This window comes from Anomaloglossus baeobatrachus, chromosome 6 (genome assembly GCF_048569485.1).
Source record: "Anomaloglossus baeobatrachus isolate aAnoBae1 chromosome 6, aAnoBae1.hap1, whole genome shotgun sequence".
NCBI classification, from domain to species: domain Eukaryota; kingdom Metazoa; phylum Chordata; class Amphibia; order Anura; family Aromobatidae; genus Anomaloglossus; species Anomaloglossus baeobatrachus.
Genome location: NC_134358.1, coordinates 243479303 through 243504543, shown reverse-complemented (window position 1 = coordinate 243504543; position 25241 = coordinate 243479303). Strand labels below are relative to the sequence as shown.

The 25241-nt window shown below is 50.2% G+C and overlaps 1 protein-coding gene across 4 annotated transcripts in view; it reads right to left on the bottom strand.

The window, feature by feature from the left end:
- SLC35B3 (solute carrier family 35 member B3) overlaps window positions 1-25241 on the bottom strand; it is a 118308-nt gene that overhangs the window by 36151 nt on the left and 56916 nt on the right. For all 4 annotated transcript variants that reach the window (XM_075314774.1, XM_075314777.1, XM_075314776.1 and 1 more), the window contains exons 3-4: window positions 15143-15264; window positions 5924-6078 (exon numbers count right to left, since the gene is read on the bottom strand). In XM_075314774.1, the coding sequence (XP_075170889.1) occupies window positions 5924-6078; window positions 15143-15264 (277 nt within the window). The remainder of the gene's footprint in view (window positions 1-5923; window positions 6079-15142; window positions 15265-25241) is intronic.

The window sequence follows — 25241 nt, the reverse complement described above, 5'->3', positions numbered from 1 at the left end:
TTTTTTTAAACTAAAAATTTTTCTTAAAAAAAAAAAAAATACAAAATTGTCCCAAACGATCAATCTTTATAGGATGCAGTGGACTTACAGTTAGGCCAGAAATATTTGGACAGTGACAATTTTCGCGAGTTGGGCTCTGCATGCCACCACATTGGATTTGAAATGAAACCTCTACAACAGAATTCAAGTGCAGATTGTAACGTTTAATTTGAAGGTTTGAACAAAAATATCTGATAGAAATTGTAGGAATTGTACACATTTCTTTACAAACACTCCACATTTTAGGAGGTCAAAAGTAATTGGACAAATAAACCAAACCCAAACAAAATATTTTTATTTTCAATATTTTTTTGCGAATCCTTTGGTGATGTCCATGGGTTCCAGACTTAAGGCAGTGATTGCCTCCAAACGCTGGGTTTCCTCCTTCTTAATGCTTTGCCAGGCCTTTACAGCCGCGGCCTTCAGGTCTTGCTTGTTTGTGGGTCTTTCCGTCTTAAGTCTGGATTTGAGCAAGTGAAATGCATGCTCAATTGGGTTAAGATCTGGTGATTGACTTGGCCATTGCAGAATGTTCCACTTTTTTGCACTCATGAACTCCTGGGTAGCTTTGGCTGTATGCTTGGGGTCATTGTCCATCTGTACTATGAAGCGCCATCCGATCAACTTTGCGGCATTTGGCTGAATCTGGGCTGAAAGTATATCCCGGTACACTTCAGAATTCATCCGGCTACTCTTGTCTGCTGTTATGTCATCAATAAACACAAGTGACCCAGTGCCATTGAAAGCCATGCATGCCCATGCCATCACGTTGCCTCCACCATGTTTTACAGAGGATGTGGTGTGCCTTGGATCATGTGCCGTTCCCTTTCTTCTCCAAACTTTTTTCTTCCCATCATTCTGGTACAGGTTGATCTTTGTCTCATCTGTCCATAGAATACTTTTCCAGAACTGAGCTGGCTTCATGAGGTGTTTTTCAGCAAATTTAACTCTGGCCTGTCTATTTTTGGAATTGATGAATGGTTTGCATCTAGATGTGAACCCTTTGTATTTACTTTCATGGAGTCTTCTCTTTACTGTTGACTTAGAGACAGATACACCTACTTCACTGAGAGTGTTCTGGACTTCAGTTGATGTTGTGAGCAGGTTCTTCTTCACCAAAGAAAGTATGCGGCGATCATCCACCACTGTTGCCATCCGTGGACGCCCAGGCCTTTTTGAGTTCCCAAGCTCACCAGTCAATTCCTTTTTTCTCAGAATGTACCCGACTGTTGATTTTGCTACTCCAAGCATGTCTGCTATCTCTCTGATGGATTTTTTCTTTTTTTTCAACCTCGGGATGTTCTCCTTCACCTCAATTGAGAGTTCCTTAGACCGCATGTTGTCTGGTCACAGCAACAGCTTCCAAATGCAAAACCACACACCTGTAATCAACCCCAGACCTTTTAACTACTTCATTGATTACAGGTTAACGAGGGAGACGCCTTCAGAGTTAATTGCAGCCCTTAGAGTCCCTTGTCCAATTACTTTTGGTCCCTTGAAAAAGAGGAGGCTATGCATTACAGAGCTATGATTCCTAAACCCTTTCTCCGATTTGGATGTGAAAACTCTCATATTGCAGCTGGGAGTGTGCACTTTCAGCCCATATTATATATATATATAATTGTATTTCTGAACATGTTTTTGTAAACAGCTAAAATAACAAAACTTGTGTCACTGTCCAAATATTTCTGGACCTAACTGTATACTCCAGTTTAGTCCTAATAAAATTGTATGCTAGGCAGGAATGATTCCGTCTGCTTTACCACAACGTGTGGATCCAGCTGCAACCTTTTTGTGTGTATTTAATACTAGCTACTAGTAATCGTATTGGTAAGCAGCTAACATATGATCAGTGAATTTATCAAATTAGAGCCACTGGCAGGTGGATAGTAAATTAATGCCTCATCGTACCACATCGTAAGAGTAGATAGATAATCGCCAATACGCAGCATTATATCTGCGGGTGCATGATGAATTAGCCGCTTTCAGCTCAATGACGTGTGTCGGCAATGAGCGCTGATGGAGCACTGGATCCTAAATACAGTCAGAGTATATGGATAAGCGGAGGTGCACGGTGCTATATATGGAAGAGCGCTGTGAAGTAGCCGCTGATAGCTCAGCGCTGTATGTCGACGGTGAGTGCTGACAGAGAGAAGTGTGCAGTGGCTGTGAGTATAGGAGATTATTGCGTCTCTTATCAGAAACCACACAGATAGTGATATGATTGTAGAATAACGCACTATCGGGACGCCGTCCCAACGAGTGTTTTGACAAGGTTGTCTTCTTCTAGGAGCGGGGGCCACCCGTAAACCAGATGTTTTGCAGTGCCTGTCTAGAATGACAGGTTGATCTGCCAATCAGCTCAGAGTGACAACATTGTCAATATTCAGTAATACTTACAGCAATCCATATGTAATAATGATATATGAAATTATATTTTTGTTTATTTCATTTCATAGTTATAGTATTTAAATCACTAGAAGGTGGCCCGATTCTACGCATCGGGTATTCTAGAATTTACGTATTGTGTAGTTCATGTATGATTTTTGTTATATATATATGTGTATATATATATATATATATATATATATATATATATATATATATATATATATATATATATATATATATATATATATATATATATATATATATATATATATATATATATATATATGTTGTTGTGTGTAGTTACCAAGTGTTTGTGTAGGGGCTGTACATGTTCTGGGTGTTGTCTGGGTGTGATGGGGGGTGAGAGCGGTGTTGTTTGTGTGTTGCGTTGTTTGTGGAACGCTGTGTGTCTGTAGCGTTGTGTGTGTGTTGCGCAGTTTGTGTGTGTCTGGTGTGTTTTGGGGGGAGGTATGTTTTGTGCAATGTGCGTGTTGTGTGGTATGTGCGTATATTTGTGTGTGCAGCATTGTCTGTGTGTGTGGGTGTCTGTGTAGGGCAGTTGTTTGTGGTTCCCAGTGTGTGTTGGGGGGAGGTGTGCACTCCCCAACGTGCTCCATCCGCCATGCTGCGCACTCCCCAACGTGCGCCATCCGCCATGCTGCGCACTCCCCAACGTGCGCCATCCGCCATGCTGCGCACTCCCCAACGTGCGCCATCCGCCATGCTGCGCACTCCCCAACGTGCGCCATCCGCCATGCTGCGCACTCCCCAACGTGCCCCATCCGCCATGCTGCGCACTCCCCAACGTGCCCCATCCGCCATGCTGCGCACTCCCCAACGTGCCCCATCCGCCATGCTGCGCACTCCCCAACGTGCCCCAGCATCAGCCTCTCTGGCCCCAGCATCAGCCTCTCTGGCCCCAGCATCAGCCTCTCTGGCCCCAGCATCAGCCTCTCTGGCCCCAGCATCAGCCTCTCTGGCCCCAGCATCAGCCTCTCTGGCCCCAGCATCAGCCTCTCTGGCCCCAGCATCAGCCTCCCTGGCCCCAGCATCAGCCTCTCTGTCCCCAGCATCAGCCTCTCTGTCCCCAGCATCAGCCTCTCCGTGTCCAGCATCAGCCTCTCCGTGTCCAGCATCAGCCTCCCCATCCCAGCCTTCCCCAGGATCAGCCTCTGTCCTCTCAGCCTCCTCCAGCACGCCGTGCTCCTCTGCCGACACTCACAGATCCGATCGCATACACTCACACACACCCACACACACCCACCCGATCGCATACACTCACACACACCCGATCGCATACACTCACACACACCCACACACCCCCACCCGATCGCATACACTCACACCCACCCGATCGCATACACTCACACCCACCCGATCGCATACACTCACACACAAAGACACACACACTGACGATATTGCACATACGCGCTGATACTCACAACATCCGGGGATATCACATGCTTCTGGCCATGTGATCCCCCGGCAGGTTCTGGAAGCTCACAACAGCACAGTATCGCCGCCGAGAAGCAAGCGATATCCCAGGATGTTGTGAGTATGTGGATGCGATGTGATGTGTGAGGTGTGTGTGAGTGTGATCTGATTTGTGTGTGTGCTGTTATGTGTGTGTATGTTCCGCAGCTGCAGGACCTTGATGTCTGGATGCGATGTGATGTGTGTGTGAGAGTGAGTGTGAGCCGGTGTACACTGGTAACTATGATACACATCGGGTAACTAAGGGACCTTAGTTACCCGATGTTTATAATGGTTACCAGCTTTCACGGCCTCCGTCAAGATCCCAGCATCGCAAGGTTATGTCTGGCGCTGCCGGGATCCTGACGGAGCCGGTGTAGAAGCAAGCGATATCCCAGCATGTTGTGATGTGTGAGGTGTGTGTGAGAGTGAGTGTGAGAGTGAGTGTGATCTGATGTGTGTGTGTACTCACCTGGGAATCGGAGCTCCGTGTCAGTTGGGCCAGAGCGAGCGTGCATTGCGTGAGGGGGGCGGGGCCTGCAGAGAGCCGGGGCGAGAGGCCAATCCGTGTGGGGGGGCGGGGCCATGGCGAGCCCAGCGGCCAATCAGCTTTGTGTCACCGTAAGGACACAATTTCGGAGCATGACAGACAGACAGACAGAATAAGGCAATTATATATATAGATATTTATATTATTTAGTAATCTTTTGTTTTTAAGTCTCTATAAATAAAAAGCGGTAGAAAGTTGATCTTATTAATTTCTATGCATAAATCACTATAAGGCCTCTTTCACACATCCATGAAAAACCACACACGTTTTGCACAGACATGTAAAAGGTGCGTATTGCCTTCAGTGTGCCGTGATTGTGGTACACGTGTGTTCTCCGTGTGCTATCCGTGATAATACATGGAAAACAGGAACTTTATACTCACCTATCCCTGGCGCTGTTGTCCATGGTGCTGATGTCTTCTGCTCTGCGGTCTCCAGCCCTGCTGCTGCTTCCGGTCCTCGATGCAGTGAATATGCAACGAGCATAATGAGTGGGGGTCATAAGCAAGTGACAGCAGTGGCAGAGACATTAGCGCTGGAGAAGGTGAGTGCAGAAATTCATTTTATTTCACAGAAACAGTTTTCTCCGGTGTGTGTCACACTGATCACATCCGTGCGGTCCGTGTGACACCCGTGCTGCCGGAGGAAAAAATGGACATGTCTACGTGTGGAGCACACTGGCAATATCAAACCCTGCCCATCACTAAAAGATGAAAAGCATCTACAATAGGCAGAGAAGCTAGAAGATGATGGAGCGATCAAAAAATGTGGTCTGTTCTGATGAATCAACTTGTCTTACAAACGTAGGCGGCTGTTTGAGCCCACAAACTACTCGGGGAAGAGAAGGCATCAGAAGGCACTTAGTCCAGCATCATCAGTAGTTTAAACACTACTTTAATGAAAAAATTAGTATAAAACATCATACAATACCAAGGCATGCCCAACATTGACGTGTGCTCTTAATCATCACATAAATGCATATTTTGGGCATTCATTTCAAGAAAGAAAAAACCAAAAAAAAAACATTTTATAAAACTTAAAAAAAAGGTAATAACTACAGAATATCAGAGGTCATTGTCGATTGTTTCTGATTACTTCAAACGATACTCATTAGCTGTATTCAAATACATCCCAATTCAAGAAAGATATGTGATGACTATATTACATACATGCATACATACAGGGGCGGACATATCATCGGTGCAACCAGGAGGTAAGGGAGCCAATCTCTACCTCCAAAGCAGGTGGCATTGTGCACTTTGATGAGGTTTTGGGTTGCAAAAGAGCCCTGTCCTATATTATATACCTCCAGACCGCAGAGCGGTTAGTGATCTGTTAAGAATCATTCCTATTGATAATTGTAATTCAAACCAACAGGAGTGACACAAATATCCTGTCTTCAATTATATGTTTCAGGTAGTAAAGTATATTTACTACCTGAATAAAAAAAAAAAATCAAACAAGTCTTACCTTGAATGAATACACCTCCAATCATGACAGGGATCAGCTTACAGCATTTAAAAATGACCTGAGTAGGATAATTCAGATACCCTAGGGAAGTGTTTGAGAGGCCCATGGTGGCCACTGTGAGGAAAGCTATGATCATGTAGGTTTTTGCAGGTATTCTGAAAAAGAAACAATATCTTTAAAAGCAATTCTAAAAAATTTTATTTATTTTTTTTAAAACAAAACAGTCCTCAGCACTTCTATAAATTTGTATGTGGGTTTTATCTACAACCTCTTAGAGGAAATGTAACCTTTATTGCCCTACGGTGCCCCGTTGTGTGTTGCTTTAAGCTCCTGAAAATTTAGACATGCGCCATCTAGTCAAGTATAGGTAAATGCAAAATGAATATTCACCCCTGCCCCGCCCATAATCTCACCCACCCCTCTGCATGGGCATCTGTGATTGGGTGCAGTCAGACTGCCATATTACTCCATTTGCCAGTAAGGGTACTTTCACACTTGCATTCAGCGGAGTCAGTCACTATGGAGAATAGCGCAATTCGTTAATGCACTGCGCTATTCTTCATAGACTTGTATGGACAACGCACTGTAATGCAAGTGTCAGTGTTGCATCCGCTGGACGACACAGCGTCATTATTTTGATGCTGCGTCGAGCGGAAGGAACGCTGCATGTAACTTTTTTTAAGCGACGGAAACCTTTAATTTTTCACTGCGCATGCAGTGAGAAAAAAAAAAAAAAACCCAGAAATTTTATTTTCTTTTTCGGTGGCCGAACGTTCAGCTGAGCGCCCAGCCACCGGCATGTGAGAGCGCTCAGCTGAGTGCCCAGCCGCCGGCTATTGAGTGCGCTCGGCTGAGCGCCCGGCCGCCAGCTATTGAGAGTCTGCTTTCGGTAAAACTGTAAAGAAGAAGAAAAAAAATATAAAAAAAAGCTTTCCGTGTTTTGTACGATCCGTTGTACCACTATATGCAACGCATCCGTTGCATCCGTCACACAACGCAATGCTATGGAAAACGTCCAACGCAAGTGTGAAAGTAACCTAAGGGAACCTCATCTTTCAGCTGCGACAGCTCTTCCCTTAGCAGCACACTATTAATGCATTTATGTGTTGGATCTCTAGCATACCTGATCTACTCAGCTTCATGTTACCATATTCCAGACCTTTTGTGTTGTGCTGACTGTTCTCAATGACAAGAAGATAGAGCGAGAGCAGCATGGTGGGTACAGTGCGCACACATTGCAAGCTGCACCACAATGGATCAGTCATTATCAGAATTCTCAAGGTAAAGGCTATGTGCACACTTTTTGCACGTTTTTGCACAAAAAAAAAAAAAAAAAAAAAACGCACAAAACCGCACCCGCAGCAAACAAGCATGCGTTTTTGATCACTGCGTTTTGCTGCATCTTTCCAATGCATTGCATGGGTGAAAAACGCAGTAACATGCAGGAAAGAATGGACATGTCCATTTTTTTTTTTTTTAAACTCAAAAGCGCAGCTGTAAAAAAAAAGAAGGGAATTTTGTTACTTACCGTAAATTCCTTTTCTTCTAGCTCTTATTGGGAGACCCAGACGATTGGGGTATAGCTACTGCCCTCCGGAGGCCACACAAAGCACTACACTAAAAAGTGCAAGGCCCCTCCCCTTCTGGCTATACCCCCCCGTGACATCACGGGTTCTCCAGTTTTAGTGCCAAAGCAAGAAGGGGGAAAGCCAATAACTGGTTTAAACAAATTAACTCCGAGTAACATCGGAGAACTGAAAAACCGTTCAACATGAACAACATGTGTACCCGCAAACAACAAAAAAATCCCGAAGGACAACAGGGCGGGTGCTGGGTCTCCCAATAAGAGCTAGAAGAAAAGGAATTTACGGTAAGTAACAAAATTCCCTTCTTCTTCAGCGCTCTATTGGGAGACCCAGACGATTGGGACGTCCAAAAGCTGTCCCTGGGTGGGTAAAGAAATACCTCATGTTAGAGCTGCAAGACAGCCCTCCCCTATGGGGAAGCCACTGCCGCCTGCAGGGCTCTTCTACCTAGGCTGGCGTCCGCCGAAGCATAGTTATGCACCTGATAATGTTTGGTGAAAAAATGTGCAGGCTCGACCAGGTAGCTGCCTGGCACACCTGTTGAGCCGTAGCCTGGTGTCGTAATGCCCAGGACGCACCTACGGCTCTGGTAGAATGGGCCTTCAGCCCTGAAGGAACCGGAAGCCCCGCAGAACGGTAGTCTTCTAGAATTGGTTCTTTGATCCATCGAGCCATGGTGGCTTTAGAAACCTGCAACCCCTTGCGCGTACCAGCGACAAGGACAAAAAATGCATCAGAGCGGCGCATGGGCGCCGTGCGGGAAATGTAGATTCTGAGTGCTCTCCCCAGAACTAACAACTGTAAATCCTTTTCATACCGGAGAACCGGATGAGAACAAAAGGAAGGTAAGGATATATCCTGATTAAGAAGAAACGCGGATACAACCTTAGGGAGAAACTCCTGAATAGGGCGCAGCACCACCTTGTCCTGGTGGAATACTAGGAAGGGAGCCTTGAATGACAGAGCCGCCAGCTCAGACACTCGCCGAAGCGACGTGATCGCAACCAGAAAGGCCACTTTCTGTGACAGGCGCGAAAGGGAAACTTCCCTCAGAGGCTCGAAAGGCGGCTTCTGGAGAGCAACTAGTACCCTGTTCAGATCCCATGGATCTAACGGCCGCTTGTACGGGGGCACAATATGACAAACCCCCTGTAGTAACGTGCGCACCTTAGGAAGACGTGCTAGACGCTTCTGAAAAGAACACGGATAGTGCCGAGACTTGCCCTTAAAGGGAGCCGAGCGACCAACCTCTTTCCCAACCAGATTGCAGGAGGGAAGGCAAAGTAGGCAATGCCGATGGCCAGGGAGACACTCCCTGAGCAGAACACTAAGATAAGAATATCTTCCACGAGTTGTGGTAGATCTTGGCAGACCGCGGCTGGCTAGCCCGTCTCATGGTGGCAATGACGTCGTGCTCACGGTCGACCGACGGTGAGGTGCCACAGATCTCGGTACCACGACCTCCCCGGCCAGTTTGGGGCGACGAGGATGGTGTGGCAGCAATCGGTAGCTGGAACTGTGACCAATCCTGAGCCAAGGCGCCTGTCGCCAGAGCTCTTTGATCGTAAGACCGCGTCATGAAAATCGGGACCTTGTTGTTGCCGAGAAGCCATGACGTCGACGTCCGTCTTCATCCTGCGGCTACAGGTTTCTTGAAAACAAACGGGTGCAGAGCCCATTCCCCTGCGTCCACGCCCTGGCGACTGAGGAAGTCTGCTTCCTAGTGTTGTACGCCCGGGATATGAACAGCTGATATGGTGTATGCTCTGTCTTCTACCCATAGCAGAATCCGCCGGACCTCTTGGGAGGCTTGTCGACTGCGTAGTCCGCCTTGGTGGTTGGTGTATGCCACCGCTGTGGATAGTCCGACTGAATTCGGATCTATTTGCATTCCAGCCACTGCAGGAAGGCTTGCAGTGCAAGATACACTGCCCAGAGCTCCAGACCACTGAGTTGAAGAGTGGACTCCTCTGAAGACGGTCTTTAACCGTCTGGAAAAGTGACACGTTCCTGTGTAGGGACATCGACTTCCCTCCCATAAGCGAAGAATGTGCTATTGAGGCGGACGCAGATGAAACTGCGTGAAAAAAGCTCGCCTCTGGATGAGGCGCCTCCTTGAAGGAGAGACTGCCCCCTCGTCTGTAGTGAACGCTGTTTGTCCAGCGAAAGCTTCACTATCGCTGAGAGAGTGTGAAAACTCTCCAGGAGATGCCAGCGGTTGGGTTCAACCTTGAAAAGTTGAAGACCCACCCGAAACTCTGGGAAGGGTCCAGCGCCATGTTCAGGTTGTGTTGGCATGCTTCTAAAGGAGAGTGCCTTGACCAGTAGATTGCCCAAGTAAAGGATCACAGAGTGACCGTGAGAGCGCGGGACTGCTCCCTCTGCTGCCACGAACTTGGTGAACACCCGTGGGGCTGTCGCCAGCCAAAGGGTATGGCTACGAAACGAAATATTCTCGTCTTTACTAACGATTCGTAGCCAACGCCGGTGCCTCGGAGCAATCGGCACGTGTAGATAAGCATCCTGATGTCTATTGATGTTAGGAAAACTCCTTGAGACAGAGAGGCAATGACGGAGCGGAGTGATGCCATCCGGAACCGCCTGGTTTTCACGTGCTTGTTAAGCAGTATAAATGCCAGAACGGGACGGAAGGAGCCGTCCTATTTTGGCACCACGACCAGGTCGGAGCAAAATGCGTATCTGGTTCCTGAAGAGGAACAGGGATTACCGCTCTTTCCGCCTGCAGAAGAGCCTCGGCTCGGTCGGTGCGGTAGTTTGAAAACAAACTGACTCTCACTCACAGGCCCTTGACCTGCGGTAGGTAAATGCCGCTAAAGCGGGGGAGTCTGCCCCCCCGCGGTTGCGGAGTGAGAGGGCTGAAAATTATGAGGAAAAACACTTTGGTAGCGGGTCCTCCGGCTGCCTTCCCCGGGCGTGATTGAGCCCGCTAGGAATCTATGCCCTTCTGGGCTTTTTGAGTCGTCTTGGATAGTTGAATGATTTCATTCAACCCTTACCAACAGACTATCACTAGCTAAAGGCAACCTGGTTAAGCACTTCGTTGGAAGCAGCCTCTGTTCCAATCTCTCAACTACTAGCCTCTGCGTAAAAACACGGAGTTGGCGGGTGCCACTGACGTCCGGCTCGTAGAGTCTCGGACAGCAATAACAGCATGATTCGCCATGCCGACATTGCGAGTTAAAGACGCTGCTGGGACCGAGAGTACCTGTGACAGCGACCCCCTGCGCAATACTAGCTGAAATAGCTTGGAGTGCCTTCACGGCTGCGACTGCCGGAGCAACCGACCTGCCGATAGCTTCATAGACAGATTGCAACCAGAGGCCAATCTGCCTGTCAATGGCATTTTGAAGTGAAGTCCTATCCACCACTACAACTATAGATCTAGCTGCAAGCATGGAGATTGGGGAATCCACATTTGGATACTGGGTCTAGCGCTTGACCACGTCAGGGGGGAGCGACACGTGTCTCATTAATACGGTCGGAGAAACGCTTATCGTGATAAGCGTGTCGTTTCTGGACTGCTTCTCTGGAGTCAGAGTGCTAAACAAGTACTCAATATACGCTTGAGATACTGAAATAGAGATTTCTCTTGCTGTGAAGCTGACCCCTCCACTGGAGGAGTTGAGGGAGAAATACCCAACCTTTCGTTGATGGACGCAATAAGATTATTCACTATAGCGTCACCATCCGGTGTATCCGGATTGAGAGCGGTCTCAGGATCAGAGTCCTGAACAGCTACGTCTGCCTCAACGTACAGAGAGTACTCCAGCTGGGACCTTGACCAGTGATGGAGTCGAGGGCTAATCCCAGCGAGCCCGCTTAGGCCATCTGGGACTGTCGACCGTGTCGGATGCCTGCTCTCTGGGATGCCTGGAATCACTCTGGCGCCTTGAGATGCTCCAAATCAGGGCGGCCAGGGTCATTGCAACCATATTGCCCACGGTCTGCTTGGGGTGCAAAGTCTGTAAGATGTCAGTCATAGTCACAGACAATATATCAGCGGAAAAACTGCAACTTCGTCCCTGTCTCTGGACAGAGATCACAGGTGGTTCTTTTGGCCACATATAGCAGAGACCCCGGTTGAGCAATTGCACGCACTGGGGGTCCTGGAACCGTATGACATGCAGTACAAGCAGCATAGAAAGCCCGTGCATTGGCAACTTGTCTTTTTCTGCTGTTGTTGTCTAGCTATCTAAGAGCCTAGCCGAGGATAGCGACCGTACAGTGAATAGTCATACAAGCATGAAGTACAAATAAACACTTCAGTACATGTAGTACACGCAGCATTGAAAACTTGTGGCTTGGCACATTTGCTCTTCTGCTGCTGTTGTCTATTTATCTAGGAGCATGAGACAAGGATAGCGACATACAGTGAATGTATAGCATACAAGCCTGACAGTAAACACTGCAGCCCATGCAATCCAAGCAGCATTGAAAGCTTGCACGTTAGCACCCTAGCCTTTCTGCTGCTGTTGTCTATTTATCCAGGAACATTAGCCAAGGATAGCGACATACAGTGAATGTATAGCATACAAGCATGACAGTAAACACTGCAGCCCATGCAAGTCAAGCAGCATTGAAAACTTGTGCCTTAGCACCATTGCTCTACTGCTGCTTTTGTCTGTTTATCTGGGCGCATTAGCCAAGAATAGCGACATACAGTGAATGTATAGCATAACAATAAACCGTGCAGCACATGCAAGCGAAGCAGCATTGAAAGCTTGTGCCTTAGCACAAATTGCTCTACTGCTGCTGTTGCCCAATCTGACAGTAAACACTGCAGCACATGCAAACGACGAAGCATTGAAAGCTTGTGCCTCAGCAGCATTGCTTATTTGCTGCTGTTGCCCAGAATAGCGACAGTACACTACAGTGCATAGCATATCAGCACACAGCCCAAAAGCCCACTTCAGCATTAGTGGTGTCAGTACTGCTTACCGCCCGCACAAGAGCGGGTGCGAGGTCGCCCAAAAACCTGTGACTGGTTCCGTTCTCCCAGAGTGGAAACCATAATGGCTGCCGGCTTCTCTTCCCCGTCCTGTGCAGAGGGGCGGGCCGTGGGCGAGCCCCAGCCAAGAGCGGGAACCCGGCGTCTCAGTGTGTTCAGTGAGAGGGGGCTGGAGAATGCAAAGCAGACTCCAGCTCCCTGCGCTGAGCTTCTGTACAGCGTCCCGCCCCTCCTCTGACTGGCAGGGCTGGGGCGGGAACGAAACGAAAGCTAGGCCGCAAAGCCGGGGACTCGAGTAATAAGCGCGGCCGTCCTATGTGCACGGCCGACGCCGAAGTCCCCCGGCGCACCACAAGTCCCAGCCGCGCCCCAATGTAAAAAACAATCAGCAGCGGCCGGCGCGGCCGTTTTCAATACATAAATTCACTCAGCAAAGCTGCAGTGAATGATAGCACCAGCGCTCCGCGCTGTTGTCCCCGGCGCACTAACACTCCCAGCAATGCTGGTGTGTGTGTGCGCGCTTGCCCGGGGACACAGAGTACCTTGATGTAGCAGGGCCCTGTCCCTGACGATACTCAGCTCCATATCCAGCAGGTTCTTTTGGGTCTGTGGATGGAGCTCGGTCTCTGTGCCTGGAGACCGGTAAGATCCCACTTCACCCAGAGCCCCTCATGGGGATGGGGAAGGAAAACAGCATGTGGGCTCCGGCCTCTGTACTAGCAATAAGTACCTCAACCTTACAACACCATCCACGGGTGAGAAGGGAGCATGCTGGGGGCCCTATATGGGCCCTCTTTTCTTCCATCCGACATAGTCAGCAGCTACTGCTGACTAAAATCTGTGGAGCTATGCATGGATGTCTGACCTCCTTCGCACACAAAGCTAAAACTGGAGAACCCGTGATGTCACGGGGGGGTATAGCCAGAAGGGGAGGGGCCTTGCACTTTTTAGTGTAGTGCTTTGTGTGGCCTCCGGAGGGCAGTAGCTATACCCCAATCGTCTGGGTCTCCCAATAGAGCGCTGAAGAAAAAAGCTTTGCTGGGGAAGCAAAGTCATGCAGTTTTGAGCCCAAAAACGAACAAAAACGCACCCGAAAAAAACATGCAAAAACGCTCAGTGCGCACATAGCCAAAATCTGTTTTCAGTGAAGACTTTACCATTACGGAGATAGGAGATGGCAGCTATTACTGATGAGGGAGGAGGGGTGGTGCTCAGCCTCTAGCTCCTCCTTCGCATCGTAATAGACTCATCAGTATTAAATGGCAGCTCCTCTAAAAACAGGAGAGAGGAGCTGGAAGCAAAACTTCACCCCTCCTCTATCAACATAGAATCTCATCGGTACCAGCTGATATCTCCTCTCTCAGTAATTATTATTATAGCGCCATTTATTCCATGGCGCTTTACAAGTGAAAGAGGGTATATGTACAACAATCATTAACAGTACAAAACAGACTGGTATAGGAGGAGAGGACCCTGCCCGCGAGGGCTCACACTTTGCAAGGAATGGGTGAGGGTAGAATAGGTGAGGACAGAGCTGGTTGCGCAGTGGTGTACTGGACTGAGGGTTATTGTAGGATGTAAGCTTGTTGGAAGAGATGGGTCTTGAGGTTCCTCTTGAAGCTTTCTACGGTAAGGAGTCTGATATGCTGAGGTAGAGCATTCCAGAGTATGGGGGAGGCACGGGAGAAATCTTGTACATGATTGTGGGAAGAGGAGATAAGAGAGGAGTAGAGAAGGAGATCTCGTGAGGATCTGAGGTTGCGTGCAGGTAGGTACAGGGAGACTAGGTCACAGATGTAAGGACGAGACAGGTTGTGGATGGCTTTGTGTGTCATGGTTAATGTTTTGAACTGGAGTCGTTGGGCGATGGGAAGCCAGTGAAGGGATTGGCAGAGTGGCGAGGCTGAGGAATAGCGAGGGGAGAGGTGGATTAAGTGGGCCGCAGAGTTTAGGATAGATTGGAGGGGTGCAAGAGTGTTGGAAGGGAGGCCAGAGAGCAGGAGGTTGCAGTAGTCAAGGCGGGAGATGATGAGGGCATGCACTAATGTTTTTGCTGATTCTTGGTTAAGGAAAGCACGGATCCGGGAGATATTTTTGAGTTGTAGTCTGCATGAGGTGAAGAGGGCTTGGATGTGTGGCTGAAGGATAGAGCAGAGTCAAGGCTTACTCCAAGGCAACGAGCTTGCGAGACTGGGGAGAGTGAGCTACCATCAAGTAATGGGAAAGTCTTCACTGAATACAGATTTTACCCCAGAATTGGGAATTTTGATAACGACTGATCAATTCTGGCAGAGAAAAAAGAAGATTTGTCTGATAAATATTAGAGTTGCTTATTTTCATTTGTACTATTGATTTAATAAAAATTAAAATGACGTTTAGGCTTTAGGTTTCTGCTGTGTAGATTGTAATGGAAATGTTATACTGTAGATATTAGAATGTTATACTGTAGATATTAGATTATGAAACAGAACCCTCGTGTCTCATACGTCCATACAATCCCTCACGTCAGAGCTGTGGGCGTGTATATTTATGCATCTACGGATTTGTGTATACCTGTCTGTGATGGCACTTATGTTTTTTTAAAATCTCATTATCAATATCTGTAGAACAACGTATAAATAAGGTGTAAAAACACATTACAACTGCAGAACATATATTATTTACCTTCTGCGTTTATCTTGTGTTAGTTGAAGTTCTACTAATCCGAACATAGAGTAAAATCCAAATTGTACTAACGTCAAGTACCAACCAAATGGTTTAAAACCCTCAACGGAGAATATCAGCTCCTGTAAGAGAACCAGTATCCATTGTTAAAAGAAGGACTAACGAATTCTGGAGGATAAGGAAAACATAAGCTATAGGTGATGATCCGCTTGTGTTCGTGTATATACTGATTAAGCAGTTAAAAAAAAAAAAAAAAAAGTTTCTCAGTGAAAAAAAAACAAAACAAAAAAACAACAACATTGACTTCCCAAGTGTAGGGTAAAACAGTGTACACTGAGCTCATCTACTAGCAGTGGGTACATACATCAGACCAGACCAATGCGCACTGGGCGAGTATAAAAAAGGTACAAAAAGAAAAAGTAAATACGTTCCCCAGCGGTATCGTTCCCTACGTTTGATTGATTGTAGGATTGATCGTGTGTACAGACGTCTCCCTCAGATAACATTCTCTAGTGTAATCCATATAACCATATATAGTTGGGAAAAAAGAAGGGAATTTTGTTTACTTACCGTAAATTCCTTTTCTTCTAGCTCCTATTGGGAGACCCAGACAATTGGGTGTATAGCTACTGCCTCCGGAGGCCACACAAAGCATTACACTTTAAAAAGTGTAACCCCTCCCCTCTGCCTATACACCCCCCGTGCATCACGGGCCCATCAGTTTTGGTGCCAAAGCAGGAAGGAGGAAAACTTATAAATTGGTCTAAGGTAAATTCAATCCGAAGGATGTTCGGAGAACTGAAACCATGAACCAAAAGAACAATTCAACATGAACAACATGTGTACACAAAGAACAACAGCCCGAAGGGAACAGGGGCGGGTGCTGGGTCTCCCAATAGGAGCTAGAAGAAAAGGAATTTACGGTAAGTAAACAAAATTCCCTTCTTCTTTGTCGCTCCATTGGGAGACCCAGACAATTGGGACGTCCAAAAGCAGTCCCTGGGTGGGTAAAATAATACCTCGATAAAAAGAGCCGTAAAACGGCCCCCTCTTACAGGTGGGCAACCGCCGCCTGAAGGACTCGCCTACCTAGGCTGGCATCTGCCGAAGCATAGGCATGCACCTGATAGTGTTTCGTGAAGGTGTGCAGACTCGACCAGGTAGCCGCCTGACACACCTGCTGAGCCGTAGCCTGGTGCCGCAATGCCCAGGACGCACCTACGGCTCTGGTAGAATGGGCTTTCAGCCCTGAAGGAATCGGAAGCCCAGAAGAACGATAGGCTTCAAAAATCGGTTCCTTGATCCACCGAGCCAAGGTAGACTTGGAAGCCTGCGACCCCTTACGCTGGCCAGCGACAAGGACAAAGAGCGCATCAGAGCGGCGCAGGGGCGCCGTGCGAGACACGTAGATCCGGAGTGCTCTCACTAGATCTAACAAATGCAAATCCTTTTCACATTGGTGAACTGGATGAGGGCAAAATGAAGGCAAGGAAATATCCTGATTGAGATGAAAAGTGGACACCACCTTAGGGAGAAAGTCCGGGACCGGACGCAGAACCACCTTATCCTGGTGAAAAACCAGGAAAGGGCCTTTGCATGACAGCGCTGCAAGCTCTGACACTCTACGGAGTGAAGTAACCGCCACTAGAAATGCCACCTTCTGCGAAAGACGTGATAGAGAGACATCCCGCAGCGGCTCAAAAGGTGGTTTTTGAAGAGCCCGCAGAACCATGTTGAGATCCCAGGGTTCCAGCGGACGCTTGTAAGGTAGGACTATGTGGCAAACTCCCTGCAGGAACGTGCGTACCTGTGGAAGCCTGGCTAGACGCTTTTGAAAAAACACGGAAAGCGCCGAGACTTGACCTTTGAGAGAGCCGAGAGACAAACCCTTGTCCAATCCCGATTGAAGGAAGGAAAGAAACCTGGGTAAGGCAAACGGCCAAGGGATAAACCCCCTCTCAGAGCACCAGGCTAAAAAGATCCTCCAAGTTCTGTGATAGATCTTGGCTGACGTTGGCTTCCTGGCCTGTCTCATAGTGGCAATGACATCATGAGACAACCCTGAGGACGCTAAGAGCCAGGACTCAATGGCCACACAGTCAGGTTGAGGGCCGCAGAATTCAGATGGAAAAATGGCCCTTGAGATAGCAAGTCTGGTCGGTCTGGGAGCGCCCACGGTTGCCCCACCGTGAGATGCCACAGATCCGGGTACCACGACCGCCTCGGCCAATCTGGAGCGACGAGGATGGCGCGGCGGCAGTCGGACCTGATCTTGCGCAACACTCTGGGCAGCATTGCCAGAGGAGGGAATACATAAGGCAGTTGAAACTGCGACCAATCCTGAACTAAGGCGTCCGCCGCCAGAGCTCTGTGGTCCTGAGACCGTGCCATGAATGCCGGGACCTTGTTGTTGTGCCGAGACGCCATGAGATCGACGTCCGGCGTTCCCCAGCGGCAACAGATCTCTTGAAACACGTCCGGGTGGAGAGACCATTCCCCCGCGTCCATGCCCTGGCGACTGAGGAAGTCTGCTTCCCAGTTTTCTACGCCCAGAATGTGAACCGCGGAGATGGTGGAGGCTGTGGCCTCCGCCCACAGCAGAATCCGCCGGACTTCTTGGAAGGCTTGACGACTGCGAGTGCCGCCCTGGTGGTTGATGTACGCAACCGCCGTGGCGTTGTCCGACTGTATGCGGATCTGCCTGCCCTCCAGCCACCGATGGAACGCCTTGAGGGCTAGATACACTGCCCTTATCTCCAGAACATTGATCTGAAGGGAAGACTCTGTCGGAGTCCAGGTTCCCTGAGCCTTGTGGTGGAGAAAAACCGCTCCCCATCCTGACAGGCTCGCGTCCGTCGTGACCACAGCCCAGGATGGGGGCAGAAAGGATTTTCCTTTCGACAGAGAAGTGGGGAGAAGCCACCACTGAAGAGAGGTCTTGGCTTCCAGAGACAGAGAGACGTTCCTGTCCTAGGACGTCGGTCTCTTGTCCCATTTGCGGAGAATGTCCCATTGGAGTGGACGCAGATGAAATTGCGCAAATGGAACTGCCTCCATTGCTGCCACCATCTTTCCCAGGAAGTGCATGAGGCGCCTCAAGGGGTGCGACTGTCCCTGAAGAAGGGATCGCACCCCTGTCTGCAGCGACCGCTGTCTGTCCAGCGGCAGCTTGACCATCGCTGAGAGAGTATGAAACTCCATTCCAAGGTACGTCAGTGACTGGGTCGGAGACAATTTTGACTTTGGAAAATTGATGATCCACCCGAACCTCTGGAGAGTCTCCAGAGCAACGGTCAGACTGTGTTGACAAGCCACCCGTGAGGGTGCCTTGACTAGGAGATCGTCTAGGTAAGGGATCACCGAGTGGCCCTGAGAGTGAAGGATCGCTACGACGGATGCCATGACCTTGGTGAAGACCCGTGGGGCTGTCGCCAGGCCGAAAGGCAGTGCCACAAACTGAAGGTGTTCGTCCCCGATGGCGAAACGCAGGAAGCGTTGATGCTCTTGAGCGATCGGCACATGGAGATAGGCATCTTTGATGTTGATTGATGCTAGGAAGTCTCCTTGGGACATCGAAGCGATGACAGATCGGAGGGATTCCATGCGAAACCTCCTGGTTGTCACATGTCTGTTGAGCAATTTTAGGTCCAAAACGGGACGGAATGAGCCGTCCTTTTTTGGCACCACGAACAGATTGGAGTAAAAACCGCGACCGCGTTCCTGAAGTGGAACGGGGATCACCACTCCTTCTGTTTTCAGAGTGTCCACCGCCTGAAAAAGCGCAATGGTCCGCTCGGGGGGGGCGGAGAGGTCCTGAAAAAACGAGTCGGAGGACGAGAGCCGAACTCTATCCTGTAACCGTGAGACAGACTGTCCCTCACCCATCGGTCTTGGACATGTGGCCACCAGGCGTCGCAAAAGCGGGAGAGCCTGCCACCGACCGAGGATGCGGTTTGGGGCGGCCGAAAGTCATGAGGAGGCCGCCTTGGAGACGGTGCCTCCGGCGGTCTTTGGAGGACGTGACTTAGACCGCCATGCAGAAGAGTTCCTCTGGCTCTTCTGTGGCCTGTTGGACGAGGAGGGTTGGGATCTGGCTGAGGGCCGAAAGGACCAAAACCTCGCTTGAACTTTCCGTTGCTGAGGTCGGTTTGGTTTGGGTTGGGGTAAGGAAGAGTCCTTTCCCTTGGATTGCTTAATAATTTCATCCAATCTCTCGCCAAACAGTCGGTCGCCAGAAAAAGGCAAACCGGTCAAGAACTTTTTGGAAGCAGAGTCTGCCTTCCATTCGCGTAGCCACATGGCCCTGCGGACTGCCACAGAATTGGCTGATGCAACCCCTGTACGGCTAGCCGAGTCCAGGACAGCATTCATGGCGTAGGATGCAAATACTGACGCCTGAGAAGTCAAAGACGTTACTTGTGGCGCAGCGGTACGGGTGACCGCATTAATCTCAGACAGACAAGCTGAGATAGCCTGGAGTGCCCACACTGCTGCAAAGGCTGGGGCAAAAGATGCGCCTATGGCTTCATAGATGTATTTCAGTAGTAGCTCTATCTGCCTGTCCGTGGCATCCTTGAGCGATGCACCGTCAGCCACTGCTACTACGGATCTAGCCGCCAGTCTAGAGACTGGAGGATCCACCTTGGGACACTGAGCCCAACCCTTAACCACATCAGCGGGGAAGGGGTAACGTGTGTCATTAAGGCGTTTAGTAACGCGCTTGTCCGGGAAAGCCCTGTGCTTCTGGACAGCATCTCTAAAGTTAGAGTGATCAAAGAAAGCACTCCGTGTACGTTTAGGAAACCTAAACTGGTGTTTCTCCTGTTGTGAAGCCGAATCCTCTGTAGGCGGAGTTGGGGGAGACAGATCTAGCACCTGGTTGATGGATGCTATAAGATCATTTACTATGGCGTCCCCTTCAGGTGTATCCAGATTGAGCGCAACGTCAGGATCAGAGTCCTGAGCTGCGACCTCCGCCTCCTCCTCTAGAGAATCCTCAAGCTGAGACCCCGAACTGCGTGAAGAAGTCGGGGAAGATTCTAAGCGAGCCCGCTTAGCTGGTCTGGGACTACGGTCCGTGCCGGAGTCCTGCACGTAATAACTAGAGGCCACACCAGGAACACGCTTAGTCGCAGACCGAGAGGGACCTGGGGGTGATCCCGCAGTGCCCGGGGCCTGTGTAAGGGCCGGTCTGGACTGCAAAACCTCTAGAAACTCAGTCTATGGATAAATGGTCTGCTGAGTCATGGAATGAGAAAGCGACTCAGAGTTTGTCAGCTAAAACAGCAAACTGTCCCTGCCATCTGGACAGGGGGGGCCGGTGGTTCTACCTGGGCCGAGGGACCCCCTAGTGCCTCAGGCTCCGGCTGAGCGAGTGCCACAGGGTCCGAGCATTGCTCACAGTGAGGTAGGTGGAACCTGCAGGTAACATAGCCGCACAAGAGGTACAGGTAGCAAAATAACCCTGTGCCTTGGCCCCCTTGCTCCTTGTGAACGACATGCTGTTGTCTCCCAGGAGCGTGATCACTGAGGGTATATAGCCACCAGTTAACAATACAGCTGAACCGGAAAAAGTATACAATATAGTGTATCTATATACAGTTCAGCACCCTAGGGGGACCAGCACCGGTAACCGTTGTGGCTTACCAACCGCTCCAGCGGTGTGTGGCCACCAGATTCCTAGCCTCGGGTCTCCCAGAGCTGCAGCAGACGTCCTCCACCGGCAGGATGTGTTAGAACATGGCTGTCGGCGTTCACAGGGGAGGAGGGAGCCGTGGGCGGACTTTACAAAAGTGCGGGAATCTGGTGCCCCATAGGGATTAGTGAGGGGGGAGGAGGACAGCTATGTGTGCTCCAGCCCTCACTGTCGGCGTCAGCCCGACCGTCCCGCCCTCGCCCCTGACTGGCAGGCCTGTGGGCGGGCGTTTAATGTACTAGGCCGCAAAAGCCGGGGACTAAAGTAGAAACCGCGGCCGGCCAGCAGGCATGGTCGGCGCGGTAGTCCCGTACAAAAAAGCAACACTGCATGCGCTGCAGCGTCCGAGGCCCAGGTGCTCCATGCACCGTCCCAAAGGGGACACAGAGTACCTGTAGTTGCAGGGCCTTGTCCCTGACGATACTCAGTCTCCTGTCCGGCAGATACCACCAGGGGCTGCGGAGGGATCCCGGTCCCAGTGCCTGGATGACCGGATAGGATCCCACTTCACCCAGAGCCCCTAAGGGATGGGGAAGGAAAACGGCATGTGGGCTCCAGCCTCTGTACCCGCAATGGGTACCGCAACCTTAACAACACCGCCGACTCAGTGGGGTGAGAAGGGAGCATGCCGGGGGCCCTGTAAAGGGCCCTCTTTTCTTCCATCCGAAATAGTCAGCAGCTGCTGCTGACTAAAATGTGGAGCATTGTGTGCATGTGTGCCTCCTTCAACACAAAGCTAAAAAACTGATGGGCCCGTGATGCACGGGGGGTGTATAGGCAGAGGGGAGGGGTTACACTTTTTAAAGTGTAATGCTTTGTGTGGCCTCCGGAGGCAGTAGCTATACACCCAATTGTCTGGGTCTCCCAATGGAGCGACAAAGAAAAAGTATTTATTTAGTCAGCCACCAATTGTGCAAGTTCTCCCACTTAAAAAGATGAGAGAGGCCTGTAATTGACATCATAGGTAAACCACAACTATGAGAGACAAAATGAGAAAACAAAATCGAGAAAAATCACCTTGTCTGGTTTGGCAACTTTTTTTGAAAATTATGGTGGAAAGAAGGGAATTTTGTTTACTTACCGTAAATTCCTTTTCTTCTAGCTCCTATTGGGAGACCCAGACAATTGGGTGTATAGCTTCTGCCTCCGGAGGCCACACAAAGTATTACACTTTAAAAAGTGTAACCCCTCCCCTCTGCCTATACACCCTCCCGTGCATCACAGGCTCCTCAGTTTTGGTGCAAAAGCAGGAAGGAGGAAAAACTTATAAATTGGTCTAAGGTAAATTCAATCCGAAGGATGTTCGGAGAACTGAACCATGAACCAAAAGAACAATTCAACATGAACAACATGTGTACACAAAAGAACAACCAGCCCGAAGGGCACAGGGGCGGGTGCTGGGTTTCCCAATAGGAGCTAGAAGAAAAGGAATTTACGGTAAGTAAACAAAATTCCCTTCTTCTTTGTCGCTCCATTGGGAGACCCAGACAATTGGGACGTCCAAAAGCAGTCCCTGGGTGGGTAAAAGAATACCTCGATAAAAAAGAGCCGAAACAGCCCCCTCTTACAGGTGGGCAACCGCCGCCTGAAGGACTCGCCTACCTAGACTGGCGTCTGCCGAAGCATAGGTATGCACCTGATAGTGTTTCGTGAAAGTGTGCAGACTAGACCAGGTAGCTGCCTGACACACCTGCTGAGCCGTAGCCCGGTGCCGCAATGCCCAGGACGCACCCACGGCTCTGGTAGAATGGGCTTTCAGCCCTGAAGGAAGCGGAAGCCCAGAAGAACGGTAGGCTTCAAGAATCGGTTCCTTGACCCACCGAGCCAAGGTTGACTTGGAAGCCTGCGACCCCTTACGCTGGCCAGCGACAAGGATGAAGAGCGCATCTGAACGACGCAGGGGCGCCGTGCGAGACACATAGAACCGGAGTGCTCTCACCAGATCCAAAGAGTGCAAATCCTTTTCACATTGGTGAATTGGATTAGGGCAAAATGAAGGCAAGGAGATATCCTGATTGAGATGAAAAGGGGATACCACCTTAGGGAGAAATTCCGGGACAGGACGCAGAACCACCTTATCCTGGTGAAAAACCAGGAAAGGGGCTTTGCATGACAGCGCTGCAAGCTCCGACACTCTTCGGAGTGATGTAATCCTGAAGACGCTAGGAGCCAGGACTCAATGGCCACACAGTCAGGTTGAGGGCCACAGAATTCAGATGGAAAAACGGCCCTTGTGACAGTAAGTCTGGGCGGTCTGGAGGCGCCCACGGTTGACCCACCGTGAGATGCCACAGATCCGGGTACCACGATCGCCTCGGCCAATCTGGAGCGACGAGAATGGCGCGACGACAGTCGGACCTGATCTTGCGTAACACTCTGGGCAGCATCGCCAGAGGAGGAAATACATAAGGCAGTCGAAACTGCGACCAATCCTGAACTAATGCGTCTGGCGCCAGAGCTCTGTGATCCTGAGACCGTGCCATGAAGGCCGGGACCTTGTTGTTGTGTCGTGACGCCATGAGATCGACGTCCGGCATTCCCCAGCGGCGACAGATCTCTCGAAACACGTCTGGGTGAAGAGACCATTCCCCCGCGTCCATGCCCTGACGACTGAGAAAATCTGCTTCCCAGTTTTCTACGCCCGGCATGTAAACTGCGGAGATCGTGGAGGCTGTGGCTTCCACCCACTGCAGAATCCGCCTGACTTCCTGGAAGGCCTGACGACTGCGCGTGCCGCCCTGATGGTTGATGTATGCGACGGCAGTGGCGTTGTCCGACTGTATACGGATCTGTCTGCCCTACAGCCACCGATGGAAGGCCAATAAGGCTAGATACACCGCCCTTATCTCCAGAACATTGATCTGAAGGGAGGACTCTACCGGAGTCCAGGTTCCCTGAGCCCTGTGGTGGAGGAAAACCGCTCCCCACCCTGACAGGCTCGCATCCGTGGTGACCACAGCCCAGGTTGGGGGTAGGAAGGATCTTCCTTGCGATAGAGAATTGGGACGGAGCCACCACTGAAGAGACGTCTTGGTTGCAAGGGACAGAGAGACGTTCCTGTCGACGGAAGTCGACCTCCTGTCCCATTTGTGGAGAATGTCCCATTGGAGTGGCCGCAGATGGAATTGCGCGAACGGCACTGCCTCCATCGCTGCCACCATATTCCCCAGGAAGTGCATGAGGCGCCTCAAGGGGTATGACTGACCCCGAAGAAGAGATTGTACCCCTGCCTGCAGGGACAGCTGTTTGTCCAGCGGTAGCTTGACTACCGCTGACTGTGTATGAAACTCCATCCCGAGGTAAGTCAGTGATTGGGTCGGTGTCAACTGGGATTTTGGGAAGTTGATTATCCACCCGAACTGCTGGAGAGTCGCCAGAGCGACTGTAAGGCTGTGTTGACACGCCACCCGAGAAGGTGCCCTGACTAGGAGATCGTCTAAGTAGGGAATCACCGAGTGGCCCTGAGAGTGTAGGACCGCCACCACGGATGCCATGACTTTGGTGAACACCCGTGGGGCTGTCGCCAGGCCGAAAGGCAATGCCACGAACTGAAGGTGCTCGTTCCCGATGGCGAAACGCAAGAAGCGTTGATGTTCGGGTGCGATCGGCACATGGAGATAAGCATCCTTGATGTCGATCGATGCTAGGAAGTCTCCTTGTGACATCGAGGCGATGACCGAGCGGAGAGATTCCATCCGAAACCGTCTGGTGCTCACATGTCTGTTGAGCAGTTTGAGGTCCAGGACGGGACGGAATGATCCGTCCTTCTTTGGCACAACGAACAAGTTGGAGTAAAAGCCGCGACCATGTTCCTGAGGGGGAACAGGGATCACAACTCCCTCTGTCTTCAGAGTGACCACTGCCTGAAAAAGTGCGTCGGCCCGAGCGGGGGGCGGAGAGGTTCTGAAGAAACGAGTCTGAGGACGAGAGCTGAACTCTATCCTGTAACCGTGAGACAGAATGTCTCTCACCCATCGGTCTTGAACATGTGGCCACCAGGCGTCGCAAAAGCGGGAGAGCCTGCCACCGACCGAGGATGCGGTTCGGGGATGCCGAGAGTCATGAGGAGGCCGCCTTGGAGGCAGCGCCTCCGGCGGCCTTTTGGGGGCGTGACTTAGACCGCCACGCATAGGAGTTCCTCTGGCCTTTCTCCGGCCTGCTGGACGAAGAGGATTTGGGCTTGGCGGAGGGACGAAACCTCGATTGAATTTTCCGTTGCTGAGGTCTCTTAGGTTTGGACTGGGGTAAGGAGGAGTCCTTTCCCTTGGATTCCTTAATAATCTCATCCAATCGTTCGCCAAACAATCGGTCGCCAGAAAACGGCAAACCGGTTAAGAACCTCTTGGAGGCCGAGTCTACCTTCCATTCGCGCAGCCACATGGCCCTGCGGACTGCCACAGAATT